Source organism: Phyllostomus discolor, chromosome 9 (assembly GCF_004126475.2).
Source record: "Phyllostomus discolor isolate MPI-MPIP mPhyDis1 chromosome 9, mPhyDis1.pri.v3, whole genome shotgun sequence".
Lineage (NCBI taxonomy): Eukaryota > Metazoa > Chordata > Mammalia > Chiroptera > Phyllostomidae > Phyllostomus > Phyllostomus discolor.
The window spans coordinates 37,327,492-37,343,915 of NC_040911.2; the positions used below are offsets into that span (position 1 = coordinate 37,327,492).

Genomic DNA, 16,424 nt, shown 5'->3' on the forward strand with positions numbered 1-16,424 from the left:
ACCTGCACAACACACCTATATCCACCCTCTTAGAGTAGTCTGTCACCAGCTGTCACTCAAGGCAGCTGGGGAGCAACCTGAGTCCAGGACTCCAGCTTAATAATAATCTCTGTGTCCTTGGCACCCAGGAGAGTGCTGTGTAAGCCAGGAGTTCAAAAGCACTTGCTGATTATTTTTTGTTCCCCACTTACATGATACTTTTAGCCAGGAACTGTTTTACATTAACTTATTTAATCCTAACACTCTCATGAGGTCTGTACTATCATTTACTCTGCTTACAGATGAAGCAACTGAGGCACAGCAAGAAGAAGGGGCTGGCCCAAGGTCTTGTAGCTTGTATGTGACAGAACTAAGATCAAACCGAAGGTGGCCTGGCTTGGTCTGACCAAAGCACCTAACAACAGAGAAAACAGATGATCCTTCCTGGCGTGGTTCACTAGCTCTTGACCACTGTGCTACTACACACTTCTGATTTTGCTGAATAGATTAGTGAATGAACATAGAAGAGCAAAAGCTAGAAACACATTCTTTTTCATTTGGTTTTCATAAAGCATGCAATGGGTACAAAGAGAGTACTGTCTTCCTAACTGTGCCTTGAACTCCTTGTTTTCCTGCTAAAGTTTTCATATTGACAACACTTCTCTTTCCTACAGAAAATGGGCAGAATTTCAGGCTCACAAGAAGTAACACGGAGCCTAGAGTCAATGACAGTGCCTCCCGGGCAGAGATATTCTGACTTGGATCTCTAACCCTCTATTTCCAAATATCTCACAGCAGGGCTGGCTAAAAACACAGGATATTTTATTAATTTTATATTGGGACAAAACAAATAATGGGAGAGAAGTATCAGAAATGCAAGTAAATTATGTCAGGTTAAAATGAGAAAGACTGATGGATCAGAGCTAGAATGAGGGAAAATTGCTGTAATTCTATGTTCAGAACACTGCCCTTCCTGGTAGGAACTATTCCTCCATCCTCGATAAAGGTGGACTCTACAGCTGCCAAGTTACAGTGAGAAAGTCGGTCCTGAGCAGTAGTATCATATCAGCACACTCTGATCACAGAACCCTTATTTAAACTTGTAGTTTTCCAGCTGGGGTCTGGAGGAAAACCTTCTTCCTGTCTGCATACACTCAGTGGGAAGGAAACTGCTTCAGGCCCCTGGCGTACCAGATCATTTAGGGGATGAAGGGGAAATGCACTTTTGAAGAACAGGAGGAGGTCAACTTTCACATTTTGAGCAACCAAAAAATTAGGGCAAGAAAGACAGCAGATTCTTGAGTAAATAAATGCCTTCCTTTTCTTTATGAATGTGGTGACTTATCAGAGAAGGAGCTTGGTGGCCTGGCAATGCGGGCACACCTACCTTGTTCGCGGCATCTCTGGCCTGCTGAATGAGCTCTCGGATGCGGTCCACGTTATCGGAGATGTTGCCCAGTGGCAACAGCTGTTGGTTGATACTTTCAATCTTGCTCAAAAGATCGGGCAGCTTGTTGGTTAATCTCTTTACTATTGGTGAGATTACAAAACAGAAATTTATAATTACAAGCTGAGAAAGGTTACATATAGATGTTCTCATTCACAGTACTTGTTAAGTAGTATGTTTGGGTCCCAAATGTTGAACAGAATGACTTGGAATCAGGTAATAGCTTTTCTAAACATGTCAGGGATTTTACTCAGCAATGTAGAAATCAAATCATCTTTTTTGAACACTATAGGAAAAATATATCTTTGTTTTCTAATCCTTAATTATCAATCATAATTTAATACCTCATGATCCAAGGACCTATACCTCCACTTTGTAAAATGGAAAGCTAACAGCAATGTTCATGGATCCTACCTGGTCCTTCTAACTAATAGAATATCCATATTCCTTGAATGTGGTATATGACACTGTTTTCTAATGTTTTAATTTCTAAGATCATACTTTATCATGGAAGAATTTAAACTGGCCAAAGCACATAACAATGGAGAAAGTGGGTCATCTTTCCTGGCCAAGAACACCTGCTACCTGAGTTATCCGCGTCGGTGAGAGCCTTGTTGAAGTCTTCACTCTGTGTTCTCCCATAGGTCTCCTTAATCCTTTCCACATCTGTCTGAATGGGGTTGAGCCCATCCAGAACCTCATCTGTGATGTCGTTGGCATTTCTGACCATGTTCCTTGCATTATCGATCATACCACTGATATCATCTAATGCACACACAAATAGGGAGGTGTTAAGTATCTAAACTATTCAACAGAAGAGGCCAAGTATGGGTTCAGGAAATGCTGACCTCTCTCTATCCCATGAAGATCATCACGGATGGTAGTAATATTGGTGTCTATCACCCCTTTCTGAATGGTCATAATTTTCAGAGTTTGCTGTAGCTTGTTCAGAGCTGGACTGATTTCTAAAACAAAAAATAAAGCATTAGGAGGCAATTACTCTATGAATTTTGATCCTGTGTTGATATTAGTGGCCCTTAAGTAGCTAGTGACTGCACAGCATTGAGCAGACCTACATTTAAGGGAACCTCCCACAGATGCCCACTGCTTGTGCCTACACCCACAGCTCCAGGGACCTCTGGTTACAGAGGTCAGGAGCACAACCTCCTAGGAATACACATGAAGGAAGGGAAAAGGTTAAAATAACAAAGGAGAGGGCTTAACTTCCACTCTGTTTAGGACTGAGGTCTCAGCTTAGTGAAGGAAAGGGGTATGTTTATCTTGTTCAATGCTGTGTCCTCAGACAAAGTGCTGTGTCTGGCACTAGTCAGGGCTTGGTATAAGTACCTATTTATTGAATGAGTGAGTGAATGACTGTGTGAATGAATGAACCACTGTATGAATGAGTGAACTCATGAATGAATAATACAGAAAGTATGCTTCTTCAGTCTCAGAGCATAAGAAAGAAGTGTTGTTACCAGAGCCTTACCTAAGCAAACACACATACAAGTAGACATGGTTCATTTCCAAACATTTAAGGAAATTCAATGAAAGCACCAGAACACACAGACATTCCCAGTTGATAATATTGGCACTTTGGGATCATGGAATATGATCAGTGAATACTTTAAGACCAAATTGATAATAGAAGGCTTAAATTATGATTCCGGAACTGGTTTAAATAACAATAGAGACAAAAACCATATGATCTCTCTTGTACATAAAATCTAAAAACAAAAAAAACTCACAGATACAGAGACTAGATTGGTGGTTGTCAGAGGTGGGGGTAGAAGGAATGGGTGGGGGGAGTCAAAAGGTAAAAAAAGATAGAGCTGGCAGAAAACAAAAGAAAAAAGTAACAATGTAGTTAGCATCCTAAACCTATTTAAAACATTGATCCTCATTTCTTAGCTCAAATTTTATAGACATTAGATGTCATACAAGAAAATTTTCATTGTTGAAATTTGTTAGGCAAATGATATATGCTAATATGTATTTTTAATATTTTATTTAAATTTTATAGAGAAAAGAAAGGAAGGAAGGGAGAGAGGGAGGGAGGAAGAAAGGAAGTTATTTAGTCATCAGTAGAAGGCATCTAATCACTCTGGAAGGACTAAGAAGCTGAGGGAGGACTGCTCTGCTGTGAATAACCATGAGGAACCAGAGAAAATCAAGAGACAACATTTTCAGAACACAGGAATTTGGTGAGATTGAGACAGCTTCTTTTTTAAAAAATTAAATATGTGAAAAATTTTCAATGATAAAATTGATGGTTAAAAAAATTCTCACACTTCTCAGTGGTGATGGTTTTTGGCACTTTTAGTTGCTAAGATTTCAGGACTTCAGAAATAGTGAATCAGTTACTCTGATGGCTGGAAACTAATGATCCTGACCTTAAATAAGAAATCAGAACTTCACAGACCTCTATGCAATGTGGTTTCCCAATGCCATGGTCACAAGTAGATTAAATTAAACAGCCCCTTGAAGACCAGGCCAAAACAGACTTTTTGCCCTCAAGATTTATTTATATTCATGTGGTTCCAGTTAATTCAGTATATGTTAGAATATTGGGTAGAAACATCAAATCTATGAAATAAACCATGGGTTTACAAATCTGCATCAGTGCCGAGATTTGGGAAGGGTGGGTTTTTTTTAGGACTGCCTTCCCTGGTCCTATAGGTTGTTTTCAAGACCCTAGGTATAATCTGATTACCAGCGGGGCAGTGGGGGTGGGGGTGTGTGCCCTGCGTACCTTGTTGTAGCTTCTTCTGTGTTATCTTGGCTTCATTTAACAGTTTATCACTGTCAGAACTCAGGGTTTTAGCTTTTCTTAGCAGATTTTCCTTTATCACTGTCTGAAAGCAAAGCATTTATCAGCCTTAAGTATGTGGTACAGTTTAGGAAACACAGAGTAAGATTGTATATCCTACTCTAAAGCCCCTTATCTATAATCTTTAAAGAATGAGGTTTGAAGGTGAGGAAGAGCTTTAAAGAGACTGTTCCTTAAAAGACAGAGTTAGGGACCTAGGTGGGCAGCTGTGGCTTGGGGAAGTAGAGCCATCTCTAGTGACAGACTGATGAATCATATGACACTTGTCTCATTTGTTCACTGTCACCTGTGCTCCCTTTGCAATAACTGAAGACAGAACTAAGTTGCTCTTAGGTTTTTAGTCTTTGGAGGATAAAAGTCTTCAACCTTCCAATAAGGCCTTTCCCCTAATTCTTTGATATTTGATATTTTGTTCTTTACTTTTAAATACAGGAATAGTATACGGTACATATAACATCCCACAGGACTCCACCAACATGCCTAAGTGTGGGACAAAGAACAGGAAAGAACTGGTTATCAAATTGTGCACAGACTTCTTGCTCTCCTTTGTAAATGTTAATACTTAATCACAGCCTGAACGCATCTCGATAAGAAGCAGGCTATAATATTTGTCTTGGTTCAAAATTGATAATTAATGTAATTTCTACCTGGTTGTACAAAATTTTAAAAATTATGCTACATCAGTCATGTAACTATAGAAATGGGCCTAATTTGGAGCAAGTTCAAGTCTATTCCATATAACAAGTTCTGATTTAAAGTAATGCTTTTTGTTTTATTATTAACTTTTGTCCCTCAACACGCAAAGAAAGAAAATAAAAAAGCGAGTCATCTCCAGAGCACAGCTTGAGAAGGCGCCTGTGCGGGTGCCCACCTGGTAGGCAGACTCAGATGCACTGCTGGCCTTGTCAGCAGCATCCTCGGCCGCTTTGATGGCGTTGAGGATGTTGTCATAGGCCATGGCCGCATCCACAGCACGGCGCACCAGCTCATCAGCACTGACGTTCTTCTTGATCCTGGAAGACATATAGAGGTTAAGTGCTCCAGCACCCCCCCCCCCCGCCCCCCCCCCCCCCCCCCCCGGCCTGTCACTGAGGCTGCGGATTCATTTGGCAAGAGAGACCGGAGGCTGTAGGCCCTGCAGCTTTGCCCCAAGGATGCAACTGGGAATCAGTCCCCTGTTGCAGGTGGGGTTTCAGACCTGGGTCCTGGGCCAGCCCTTCACCTCGTTCTGGAGACCTAGCCCACCCACCCACGCTGGAGGCTTTCACAGGAGGCCCCAGCAAGGCGAGGTTAGGCCTCCAGGGCCCACACTCACTCCTCCAGCTGCTTTGCCAGCTCCTGTAAGGACTGCGCATGCTCCTCTGCCTCCACCACCAGCGACGCTTTGTTGGTGGATTTGGAGAGTTCTGTCACTTTGTCACTTAGTTCGCGTCTTACTTCATGTACAGTGGCAGCTAATTTCTTATATTCCTATTTTTCCAAGTAAACAGAGACAGTGTCAGTTTAAGCAAAGTATGTACGTGCCATTTTCTTTTTTTTTTCCATTTTCTTGAACTGTCATTAATGACATGTTTCCAAGAAGCAGCAAGAAGAAATTTGTTTTCTAAGCCCCTTTACTGCACCAATTAATCTTTGATTACTTCAGACAGTGGTGCCGATAGCATTCTCCCAAGTTTACGCAGCATTTGAACATTTTCCTTACGGTGAGCGCTCCCTTCAATACATTTTATAATGGCATGCTGTTATCGTTAGTGTAAAGTTGTACTAAATTAAAACACTTCTTTCTTATTTAGAACTAGCGATCATAAAAGATATTTTCAAAATGCCCATTGGGTTAAGAAATATTGTCAATCTTTTATCAGTCCTTAAATGTTTTCTGCTAATAAAGGTATGCTCAATATTTTAAAAGTGGCACTTAAATTTCTTAAATTATGAAAGTACGGTTTGCTCATCGTACACAAACCAGACAATACAAACAGGCACAAAGAAGATACGTCACTCAAACCCTCATCCAAGGGAGCCCACCATGGGCACTTCGGTATATTTTCTTCCAACTAAAAGACATACACTGGAATACAAAAATAGGTCAGCCCGTCTCAGCTTCCTTGCAATGTTTTTCAGTTTTCTAGAGAACAAGGTTTGTCTCTACCTCCTGGCTTTTCTCCATCAGCTGCAGCAAAACATTGGTTTGCTGTAAGGAAGAGTCTGCAGTGGCTAGAGACTTGGTGAAATCACTCTGCAGGGAATTCATGTCTTTAACTTGTCTCTGGAGAGAATAAAAAGAACATCTGCTTGAGCTACAGAACACGTTATCAGCAGGCACAGGCATATTTATTGGACAATAGCATATAAGTAATTTCAGAGTCAGAACATTTTCCTGAACTTAAAGATCCTCCAGGCAACTACAGAATGAGGGGAAATCATTTCTTTCTGCAGTGCGGGTGTGGGGTCATAGTAGTGACCTCAGACTATGTGCCAATGAAGCAATAGTCACCATGGTTGAAGGTTTCTACACTGGGGTCATCCTGGACATTGAGGAGGCTATATAATTAAGCTCTGATCTGTGGAGAAGGATGATGGATTTGTAACTACATAAACCAGCACCAACCAGCAGCACATCCATATGCCACTCCCCATGAGGATGTAGGTGAACTTCAACAACAGGGCACATAGGACCTACAAATGCCAGGCTAGGAGGCGGTCAAAGTTCAGAGACCCAGAAAATTGGATCCTGCTCCCTTGCCTTGGCAAAATCAGGACTTCAACAGAGGTGTTACTATCGAAAGAGACTTTGGGAATAAAGTGTACTGCCATCTGCTAAGATATTATTTATTCTCTTTTACCAAGTTCTTTTGGGGAGTCAGTCCTATGTTATTCCACTTAGATCTTACTGTCATTTCATAACCTCTCACACTTTTGTTATTGGTTTAGTATACTATGTCCCTCATTCAAAAATATGTACTATAGAATTTTGAGCTCTAAATTCTGCCATTGCAGCTTTTGCATGAGGCTTATATTTAATTTGCTTCCTAAAAAGCAAGCAATGGCTTAAAATGCCCTTTGCTGGTGATTATGATAATGATGTTTACACATCTGGCACAAGAAGGTATTTAAAACATTATATACTTTGAATTCATAACAATATTAATTTAATTTCTCATCTACTTGGTAACATTATTCCATTAATATTCTGCCAGGGAAAGGGACCAATTTGCTTTGTTTTCTCTGTGGTTTAAGCTCAGAATCTTTTCTGGCAACTGAACAGTAGGAATAACCTTGGTTTTGCATCGATGCCTCATTCCTATTTGATTAGAGGGTTCACCAGACAGGGAGGTGCATACAGACTAGATGTACAGACAGGTCCCTATGCCATTTAATCAACAATGGAGGTCCATCTCTCTCATCCTTGTCATTAATGAAAGTGTACAGATCCCAAATGTGAATTCACCTTGAGGGATTCCAAAGTCCTTTCATTGTCTTGGTTGAGGCCAGTGGCCTTCTTTGCCTGGGCAGTTGCGTCCTGCAGCGCAGTACGAAGGTCAGTGACTTTGGCTTCATAGTCATTTAAAGAATCCTGTATGCTCTTCACAAGTCCATTGCTCTCTATCTGGTGGGTTTCCAGCCAGCTCCTGATCCGGTTCAGCACTGTAACACATCACTCTATGTTTTCCACTTAAGAGATGAGTGTGTTGCAGCTAAGTTATAAAAACTACAGAAGGAGAATTGAGTTTCTAATCCCTTCATGGTTTTCCTTTCATTTGCAAGGGGATAAGATAGGGAACTAACATTTATGTGTACCTGCTCTGTGCACTATACTTATTGCCTCATTTAACTTTTATGACAACCACATGAAAACAGCAATCATTCTCATGTTTCACATAAGGAAATAGAGATTCTGAGAAATTAGTTGACCACCTAAGATTGCATGACTAGTCAGCCTAGGGATTTGCACATGCTTTCCTACTGTTATTTCTATCTTGTTGCAGGTAAATGCTAAGGCTAATTTTAAATTTAAACAATACAAAGGCTAAAAGAAAACTGCTATTATCTGTAGCAGTTATCAACAATTGATAACATTATTTTACTAGAAAATAATGAATAATATTTGAACAACATGCACCAAACTCATATTTCTCAGTTTTGAGCTGATTTGGCACTTTCCTTAATTAAAACTTTAGCCATATTCAATTAATTTCTACTTCATAAATTTTTTTGTAATAATAATGCTAGAATCCATTTGTAATTTAAACCCCAATGGTGGTGAGATGACCATTCAAAAATGATATCATGAGAAAGTTGGAACTGAAAGAAGAATAAGATGCAAAATGCAGTAAAAATGCAAAAAGAGATATCAGCACCTAATATTTTAGGAGAAGAATCTTTCTTGCTTTCTTTTCTTTCCCCCCCCTTTTTTTTTTGCATGATGTTAAGATGTTACATTCTACACCCTTTGAGTAACTTGGTTGGCTACCTGTTGTCACCACATGATGCTCTCACAGTAATATACCCTGACATGAGGACAACCTCCACCCGTAACTGGGGACTCAAAATTATACTTTCAAACCAATTAGAATGGACTGGATGCAAGAGTCTGGGAACATCCTTACAGAGCTGAGCTTCTCTTTTTTCAGCTTCTGCTTCTCTAAGGTGCTTTCCAAAGTCACGGTTCCGCAGTTCCCTGATCATGCGCTCTGCTTCAGCCAACTTCCTGGGAAGATCACCAGAAGGCAAGTTGTTCCCTCCTCCATCTGTCCCAGAGATCTGCCTCAAGAGAACTGGAAACACGGAGTAGTTTATTAACCTGGGGGTTCTGGACACTAGCAGACTACTTAAGAAAAAGGCACATATTTTTATGGGAGGGTTTACATTAGTTTTTTAGTATCATTGCAGGATCTTCAAAATGTTGAACCCTTAAAGGAAAATTCTTTTGGTGTGTAAATAAAGGCTGTGCAATATAAAAAAATTAATTGGGTTGAGTAACTCCTTACTGTGCACATTTCGCATGACATTTTTAATCTTTGTGTCCAGCTCTTTTGCGCTCTGGGTCGTCCGATCAACGTTGTCGTACAATGTTTGTACTTTTCTGGAATTCGTTTGAACCTATATAAAAAAAATAAACAGATTAGCAACAAACTAAGTTAATGGCAGGAGGGAAATTAACAATATTTTGAAAGCAAAAAAAAAGTTAATGTTATTGACCTAACACATTACCTTTTCTTGCAAAGTGTCAAATTCACGATTCAAATTACTCAGTTCTTTTTCTAGGCCAGCCATTTTTGAGCCCTGATTTGAAATGGCAGAACGGTAGCTGAGCAGCTGATTCTGAAAGGCAAATACAAAGTTAATCTCACTTTAGAGTAGAAATCTGAGGTAAATTCTATCAACTTGGTAAACCTGGTGATGATATGAAAAGATTCACTTAGCAAGACCAATGCAGGTTCCACAGGGAAAAAAACATGGTTCTTTGAAATAGGCTACAGGAAGAGTCTACTTTCTGATTGAAATTGTGATATGGCTGTACAATAAAAGTAGCAAAACTAAAAACTGTGAAAAGACAAGAGATACTTTACTTGAATGAATGACCGGACCTTATAGAAATGAGAGTGATATCCCTTACCTGACGTATTAATTTCCAGATTCTATAATAAGTTCAGTTGTTTTAAGTTGTTATATTTAATCTTATAATGCTAAAAACAGTGCGTATGGCTATTTTATTGAAGGAACAATTAAATTCAAAAAATGTTAGAGCAGTAGGGGAACTCAGAGCTCATTTAACTGAATATCCTCAGATTACAAACGGCAAAGCAGAAGCCTGCAGAGGCTGGGTGACTTGTGCATGCCATGGCTGTGTAGCCAATCACTATTGCTTCAGACCAGCCCCTATCCTTTTTGGGGTACTAAGCTGCTTCATTTGAGAAGGTGACATTGCTGTACATAATATCTAGAATAGTCATTATTTTCAATTTTTTTGGAAAAAAATTGTTAATACCTTAAAATTTTTTATAAGAAAAACCATATCATTACCTCTTTTTGCCAGTGTTGGGTAAAAGAACACAGGTTTTGTAGCTCAGGTACAAACCCTAGGTTCACCCACTGAGCCTGACCTCCTTCATCAGTATATTGGAGATTGTAATATGAAGCTGCTGTATTGCTTATGGTAATAAGTGAGCTGATGTATTATAAAACATCATGCATACACAAGCGATAAAAATGTTAGTTCTCCTCTCACACTTAGTTTTTACTCAATTTTCACAGTGTTTTTGTGATATAGCAAGGAAATAGTCCTATTTTAATTTTACTCTAGAAGAACAGAGACACATCGTTTTGTCTAATGCTAGTGGAACACCTGGTTAAAAGGTACAGTGGGTAAAGCGTGGTCTCCAGAGTTTGATCTTAGATGGAATTCTAGAACAACCACATATTAGCTGTATAATTTTAGGTAAGTTATGTAGCTTTTCCATGCCTGTTAAAAAAACATCACCATTTCCCTACAGGATGTTGTAAGAGGTAAGTAAAGCTTTCAGCACAGAGCCTGGCACAGAGGGTGGGTACTGAAACTGCAGTGGCTTCGTTTCTTCTCAGAGCGTGTGGGCCTTTTCCCTTTTCCCTCTATACTAAGCATGTGAACCATGGATTAAAATGGTCCTTATGGGAGTGTTATTTTTTTGCTATGTATACTCAGCTATAGTCATTAATGAATTTAGAATATGTTCTTACTTCAAAAGCACTTATTAAACTTTCCCCAACACCTCTTTCTCTATGTCTAGTTCACAAAATTATTTTACTTCAATGAGTATATATTTTTTTCATTTCCATGGTTTTTTATTGGATCTTTTTATGTCTACCTCTTCTTGTTTGGCTTCTGGTTTTAAATTTCTTATGTCTTCTATAGGTTGTTGTTGTTCTTCAAAGTCATTTCAGATTGTCCCATGATTTGCATTTTCTCTAAAGGGAACTCATTGCTTGGCTGCTACTTCTGTTAGATGTCCTTCCCATTGATATTTGTCTGTTTCAAATATTTGCAACTCACTGGCATTGTTTGCGAGCTCATTCTGAGTGGGAGCGCTCCTCCCCTGCACTCTCTGTGTCCTGTCAAGTGGTCTTGTGGTTACCGCCACTCCAAGCCCAGACCTCCCAGTCTAGGACCAGATCTCATTTTGTCAGCTTAGGACTTGCACAGTGTGGTGTTGAGGACGTCACATTCCAGTACAGACCCTAGTCTGAGAATCTAGTCTAGGTCTCAGATGTCAATCGGTAGCTTTTCTAGGTTCTCCTATAGCCATTGGCCAACCATGAGCATTGGAAAGTTTCAGGGTTTTTTTTTCTTTTCAGCCTTAATTCATGTGAGGGGAGCCTGACTCTTGCCCTGTGGGGCACTTTAGACCATATTACTTCTCAGGACACCCTCTTCGCCACCTTCTTTACAAGAGAATATATGACATTCTCCCAGGTGGAACACATTCTGAGCATTGAAATTAATCGCAACACACTGCAAAGAACCAGAATCAAATAAAATATGTTCTCTGATGACAACAGCATTAAGTTAGTAATCAGTAACAGAAAGTTATCTGGAAAATACTCAATTTGGAAGTTAAACAACACACTTCTAAGTAACTCAGGGATCAAAGACGTCACAAAAAACTAGAAAATCTTTTGAATTGACTGAAAATAAAAACACAACACTTTAAAATGTGTGGGATGCTGCTAAAGTGGTGTTTGGGGGAAATACTTAGCATTAAATGCTTATAAATAAAAACAAGAAAGGCTTTGAATCTATAAAATGAGCTTTCCTCTTAAGGAACTAGAAAATACATAGCAATTTAAGCCCAAAGTAAGCAGAAGGTGGAAAAAAATACAGATGAAAACAGAAATCAGTAAAATTGAAAATAGAAAACAACAGAGAAAATCAATGAAATAAAAAAACATGAACAAACCTCTAGCCAGAACAATAAAGGAAAAAAAGAGGCAAACACAAATTATCAATATCTGTAATGAATGCGAGGGCATCACTACAAATGTTTCAGATATTAAACGGATAATGAGGGAAAATTATGGACAATTTTATGTCCATGCATTTGGTAACTCAGATGAAATGAAAAATTCTTTGAAAGACATGAATTACTAAATATCACTCAAGAAGAAATTGATAATGCAAATAGTCCCATACTTATTTTTAAAAACTGAATTTACAGTTAAAAAAAATAACTTCCAACAAAGAAAACCCTAGGCCCACATGGCTTCATTGGAAATTCATCAAACATTTAGTTTCAAACATTTCTCTATGAGAAAATTTACCCCAGGAACATTCAGTAAGGTGTGTTAACGTAGAAGAGTTATTCTTGTGTGTTTACTAATACTTCCCATTGGTAAAAATGTATTCTTCTAAGTGAAATAAGTCAAAAAGAGAAAGACAAATACTGTAGGATTTCACTTAAATGTGGAGTCTAAAGAGCAAAACAAATGAACAAATTCAACATGACAGAAAACAGACTCGTGGATACAGAGAACAAACTGGGGCTTGCCAGAGGGTGTGTAGGGGGTGGACAGAAAAGGTGACGAGGACTAAAGGGTACGAACTTTCAGTTATAAAACAGGGAAGTCACATGGAAGTCATAAACAACACACAGAAAGTAATAATACTGTAATAAGTTTGTATGGTGACAGAAAGTAACTAGACTTATCATGGTGATCACTTCAAAATGTATGTGAATATTGAATCACTTTCAGATGTTATACATCTGAAACTATTATAATATTGTAGGTCAAGTACACCTCAATTTAAAAGAATCTAACCTTCATTTAGATCAGAGGAAGGAGGAAAGCCAACCCTCCCAACAGCCTTAAGTGGAATCAACCTCTCCTTTCCGGCTGGAGGAATATTCATTCACACAGCATCTATTCAACACTTATCTAACCTGGGCCAGCTCCATCTGGACCCAAAGGCTACTTACTCTCAGGTCCTTGGTCTGGGTCTCCAAGTGCCCCATCTGTTCTAGAGTGTCCGCACTGACACTCAGGTCCTGTAGCTGAGACTTGACTTGGCGGAGCTCGTTGCCCATGGTGGCCAGGTCATTCAAGAGTGTCATAACACAGCTGTCACAATCTGTAGGGGCCACAATCAAAGGCAAGTGTTCTGCAGGCTGGAGCCACAGGAATGCAAATGGAGCACAAGCGCTATGCAGCCCAGTGAATTTGCACATGGACCACCACAGGCAAACATCACAACCCTAGACTTCTCAGGGAGGGGTGCACACTTTGAAAAAGGGAGATCTCCAAACAGGATGCATTTTAAAAAGAAGCGGTGGGGTGGGGGAAATGAGTGAAGGTGGTCAAAGGTACAAATGTTCAGTTGTAAGCTAAATAAGTCCTGGAGATGTAATGTTCAGCATGGTGACTACAGTTAACAATACTGTACTATATATTTGAAAATTGCTAAGAGGTTAGATCTTAAAAGTTCTCATGACAAGAAAATAAATTTCCAACTATGTGAGGTGATGGATGTTAACTAAACTTATTGTGATAATGAATTATTTTATAATATATATTATATATCAAATAATTTTCTTGTACACCTTAAACTAATACAATATTATGTGTTAATTATATCTCATTAAAACTGGAATGAAAGAAGAAATGGTGAGTCTAGACAATTAGTTGCTTATTTTACATGTGAGAAAGCTAATACTAGTTTTTAGTTATTTATTGCTATTTACCAGGCATTGTAACAAGAGATTTACAAGAATTTCCCCAACAACCCTGATGAAGTTGATACAGTTATTATGTCCATTTTGCAAATGATGAAACTCAGGCTGAAGGAGTAAGGTCACTTGCCCAAGGTCATACAACTCTTAGGTGATAGAGGCTAGGTTTGACCTTAAATAGTGGTCCTCCTACCTCCTCTCCAGCTGCTTTCCCAGGCTGGACACTGTGTATTCTAGCATGGGGCTCACGTATCTCAAATAAAACCATACAACTTGGGAAGGACAGGTGTTTTCTTTACTCACCATCACATTCTTCTCCGGGGCCGCTATCTTTGGGTTCCTGGTTTATGCAGTCTGACATGAGGGATAACCGGAGAAGACAGTGTAACTGAGCATATTCGTCATCTGCTTTTTGACTTGGCTTTCAGAAGAGCCAATTTTGCAAGATTTGAGTCACAAAACTATCCATCATCAGCAGCTCTTTCCTTTCCTATCTCCCAGCAGTCTCGCTGCAAAAACTTCTCTTGTGACCTCTCTGATTATATACTCAGTTTCTTCTCTATAAAGGGCTATGCTGTTCTTATAAAATCAAAACTCCTAATCATTAGGGTTGAGACTTTCTTCATTTGACAGCCTCCTATACAACTCTTAACATCTCTTCCAATACCATTTAAGAACATTCAGTAAACATCATTGACACCTCTGAACATCCCCTGTGCACCATAGTCCTGTGGTAGGTGCAGGAAATCTAAAGATACCACCACAAAAATCCCTGCTGTGCTGTGGTTTAATGGTCCCATGGGGAAGGCAGACAAGCTACACAATGGGGGAACAGATGCTGTGAGAGAGATATGCACACAATATTAGTGGACCCACACTGCCAACTGTTATAAATATAAGCCAAAATTTGAGGTTTTCCACTATAGCCAGGAAAGCCTACTGGTCATCCTTGCATACTGTTTACCCCCTTCCACTTCTCTTCACCCAGACAGTGCATTCTTACACTGACATATCCCCTCATTTCACTCTGTAAAATCACTGAACTTCACCATAAGAAAATGCTAAGGTTGAAAAGTTCCTAGACATGCTACAAGGAGGCTTTTGTGTTTGTTCTTCTCACCAGCAGGCAATATTCCACACTTTGTGTGTGTGTATTTTATTACACATTTACTTTTAATTGTAAAAAATAATATAAATTTACTATGGAAAACTTGGCAAAGTCAGAAAAATTAGATAAAAACATCACCCTCGATCCTACCACTAAAACACAATCAATGTCTCCTTTATATATATTTGTACACATTTTCATATAGTATATATAGTCATAACTTTCTCTTACTCATTTTTTAAAAAACCATTTACTCATTCTTTCCTGGATATATGGTTATGTCACTTTTATTTCCCCAATTAGATCATAAATGCCTTATAGCCAGGAAGGAAGTTTGGTTTCCTTTACAATCTCCCATAGCACCTGGAACAGTCTGGGGGTGGGGGCGACTTAAGTGCATGATTGACTTATCAGTGCAATTTTCTCAACAAGTCTGAGTTTTGACCACCAAGAAATCTATACACTATTAATTGAAAAAAAAGAAATAATGAAAAAGAAAAGGAAAAATCTCACAGGAACAACTGAGTCTCACATGTGAGCATTTTCTTCCATCTTTGGAATAATATTTACTGTCGTAACTTCACAGTGCTTGTTTTTGTTACTAGAGGAGGGAAAAGAGGGTTGCAAAGACATCGACCTCATGAGTAAGCCATGGTTTAGTGTTGAAGCATCTCCTTGAGTCCCTCCAAACACAGTAGAACTCAGTTCCTTTTAAAACAGTGATTTTATCTTTAAGCATTTGGCACTTCTTGATCATTTAAAATAGATCTCCCTCTAGCTTCCACTCTTTGGTATCTGTTCTATCCCTGATGCCACATAGAATTCAACCAACCCTTCTTCCTCCCACCAGCCTTTCAAACAGGTACTTTCCAAGACTTCTCTTCACTATCCTGGTTTATCAACCCTCCTCCATGTGACATGGTTCTAAGTTCCTTCATAGTCTCACCCTGTTTCTGAACAAACCATAACTTGTCTATCGCCTTCTAAAGATAAAAGCCTCACGTGAGGACTCACAGGAGCAGCATGCCAGAGACTGGAAGCCACCTGGTTTAAACACTAGAATTCAGTGAAGATAGTATGAGGTATCCTAGGATCCACATTACTCTCCTGAGCCATATTGAACTTATTGCTAAATAAAAACTTAGTCTTTTTATATCTCCTACTACTAAGTCATATCTCACTCATGACATACTTAAAGGTTGATTTTTTTCCCATTCAACTATAGGACCTTATGCTTATCCCTAACATAACATTGTCTGGTTAGAATCAGCCCATTATTCTAGGCTGTTGAGGCCCTTTTGAACACTAAACATGTCACAGGAGGCATTTGCTCTCTCTGGGTTTCATGTCATCTGATAC

The 16,424-nt window shown here is 39.1% G+C and overlaps 1 protein-coding gene across 2 annotated transcripts in view; it reads right to left on the reverse strand.

Moving 5' to 3' along the window:
* The window catches only part of LAMA3 (laminin subunit alpha 3), a 249,647-nt gene that overhangs the window by 42,296 nt on the left and 190,927 nt on the right, over positions 1–16,424 (reverse strand). For both annotated transcript variants that reach the window (XM_028523555.2, XM_036009208.1), the window contains 13 exons: positions 14,261–14,311; positions 13,208–13,359; positions 9,468–9,578; positions 9,245–9,356; positions 8,864–9,031; positions 7,705–7,901; positions 6,406–6,522; positions 5,572–5,726; positions 5,128–5,269; positions 4,179–4,281; positions 2,275–2,391; positions 2,012–2,191; positions 1,367–1,509 (listed from right to left, as the gene is read on the reverse strand). In XM_028523555.2, coding sequence (XP_028379356.1) covers positions 1,367–1,509; positions 2,012–2,191; positions 2,275–2,391; positions 4,179–4,281; positions 5,128–5,269; positions 5,572–5,726; positions 6,406–6,522; positions 7,705–7,901; positions 8,864–9,031; positions 9,245–9,356; positions 9,468–9,578; positions 13,208–13,359; positions 14,261–14,311 — 1,748 coding nt within the window. The remainder of the gene's footprint in view (positions 1–1,366; positions 1,510–2,011; positions 2,192–2,274; positions 2,392–4,178; positions 4,282–5,127; positions 5,270–5,571; positions 5,727–6,405; positions 6,523–7,704; positions 7,902–8,863; positions 9,032–9,244; positions 9,357–9,467; positions 9,579–13,207; positions 13,360–14,260; positions 14,312–16,424) is intronic.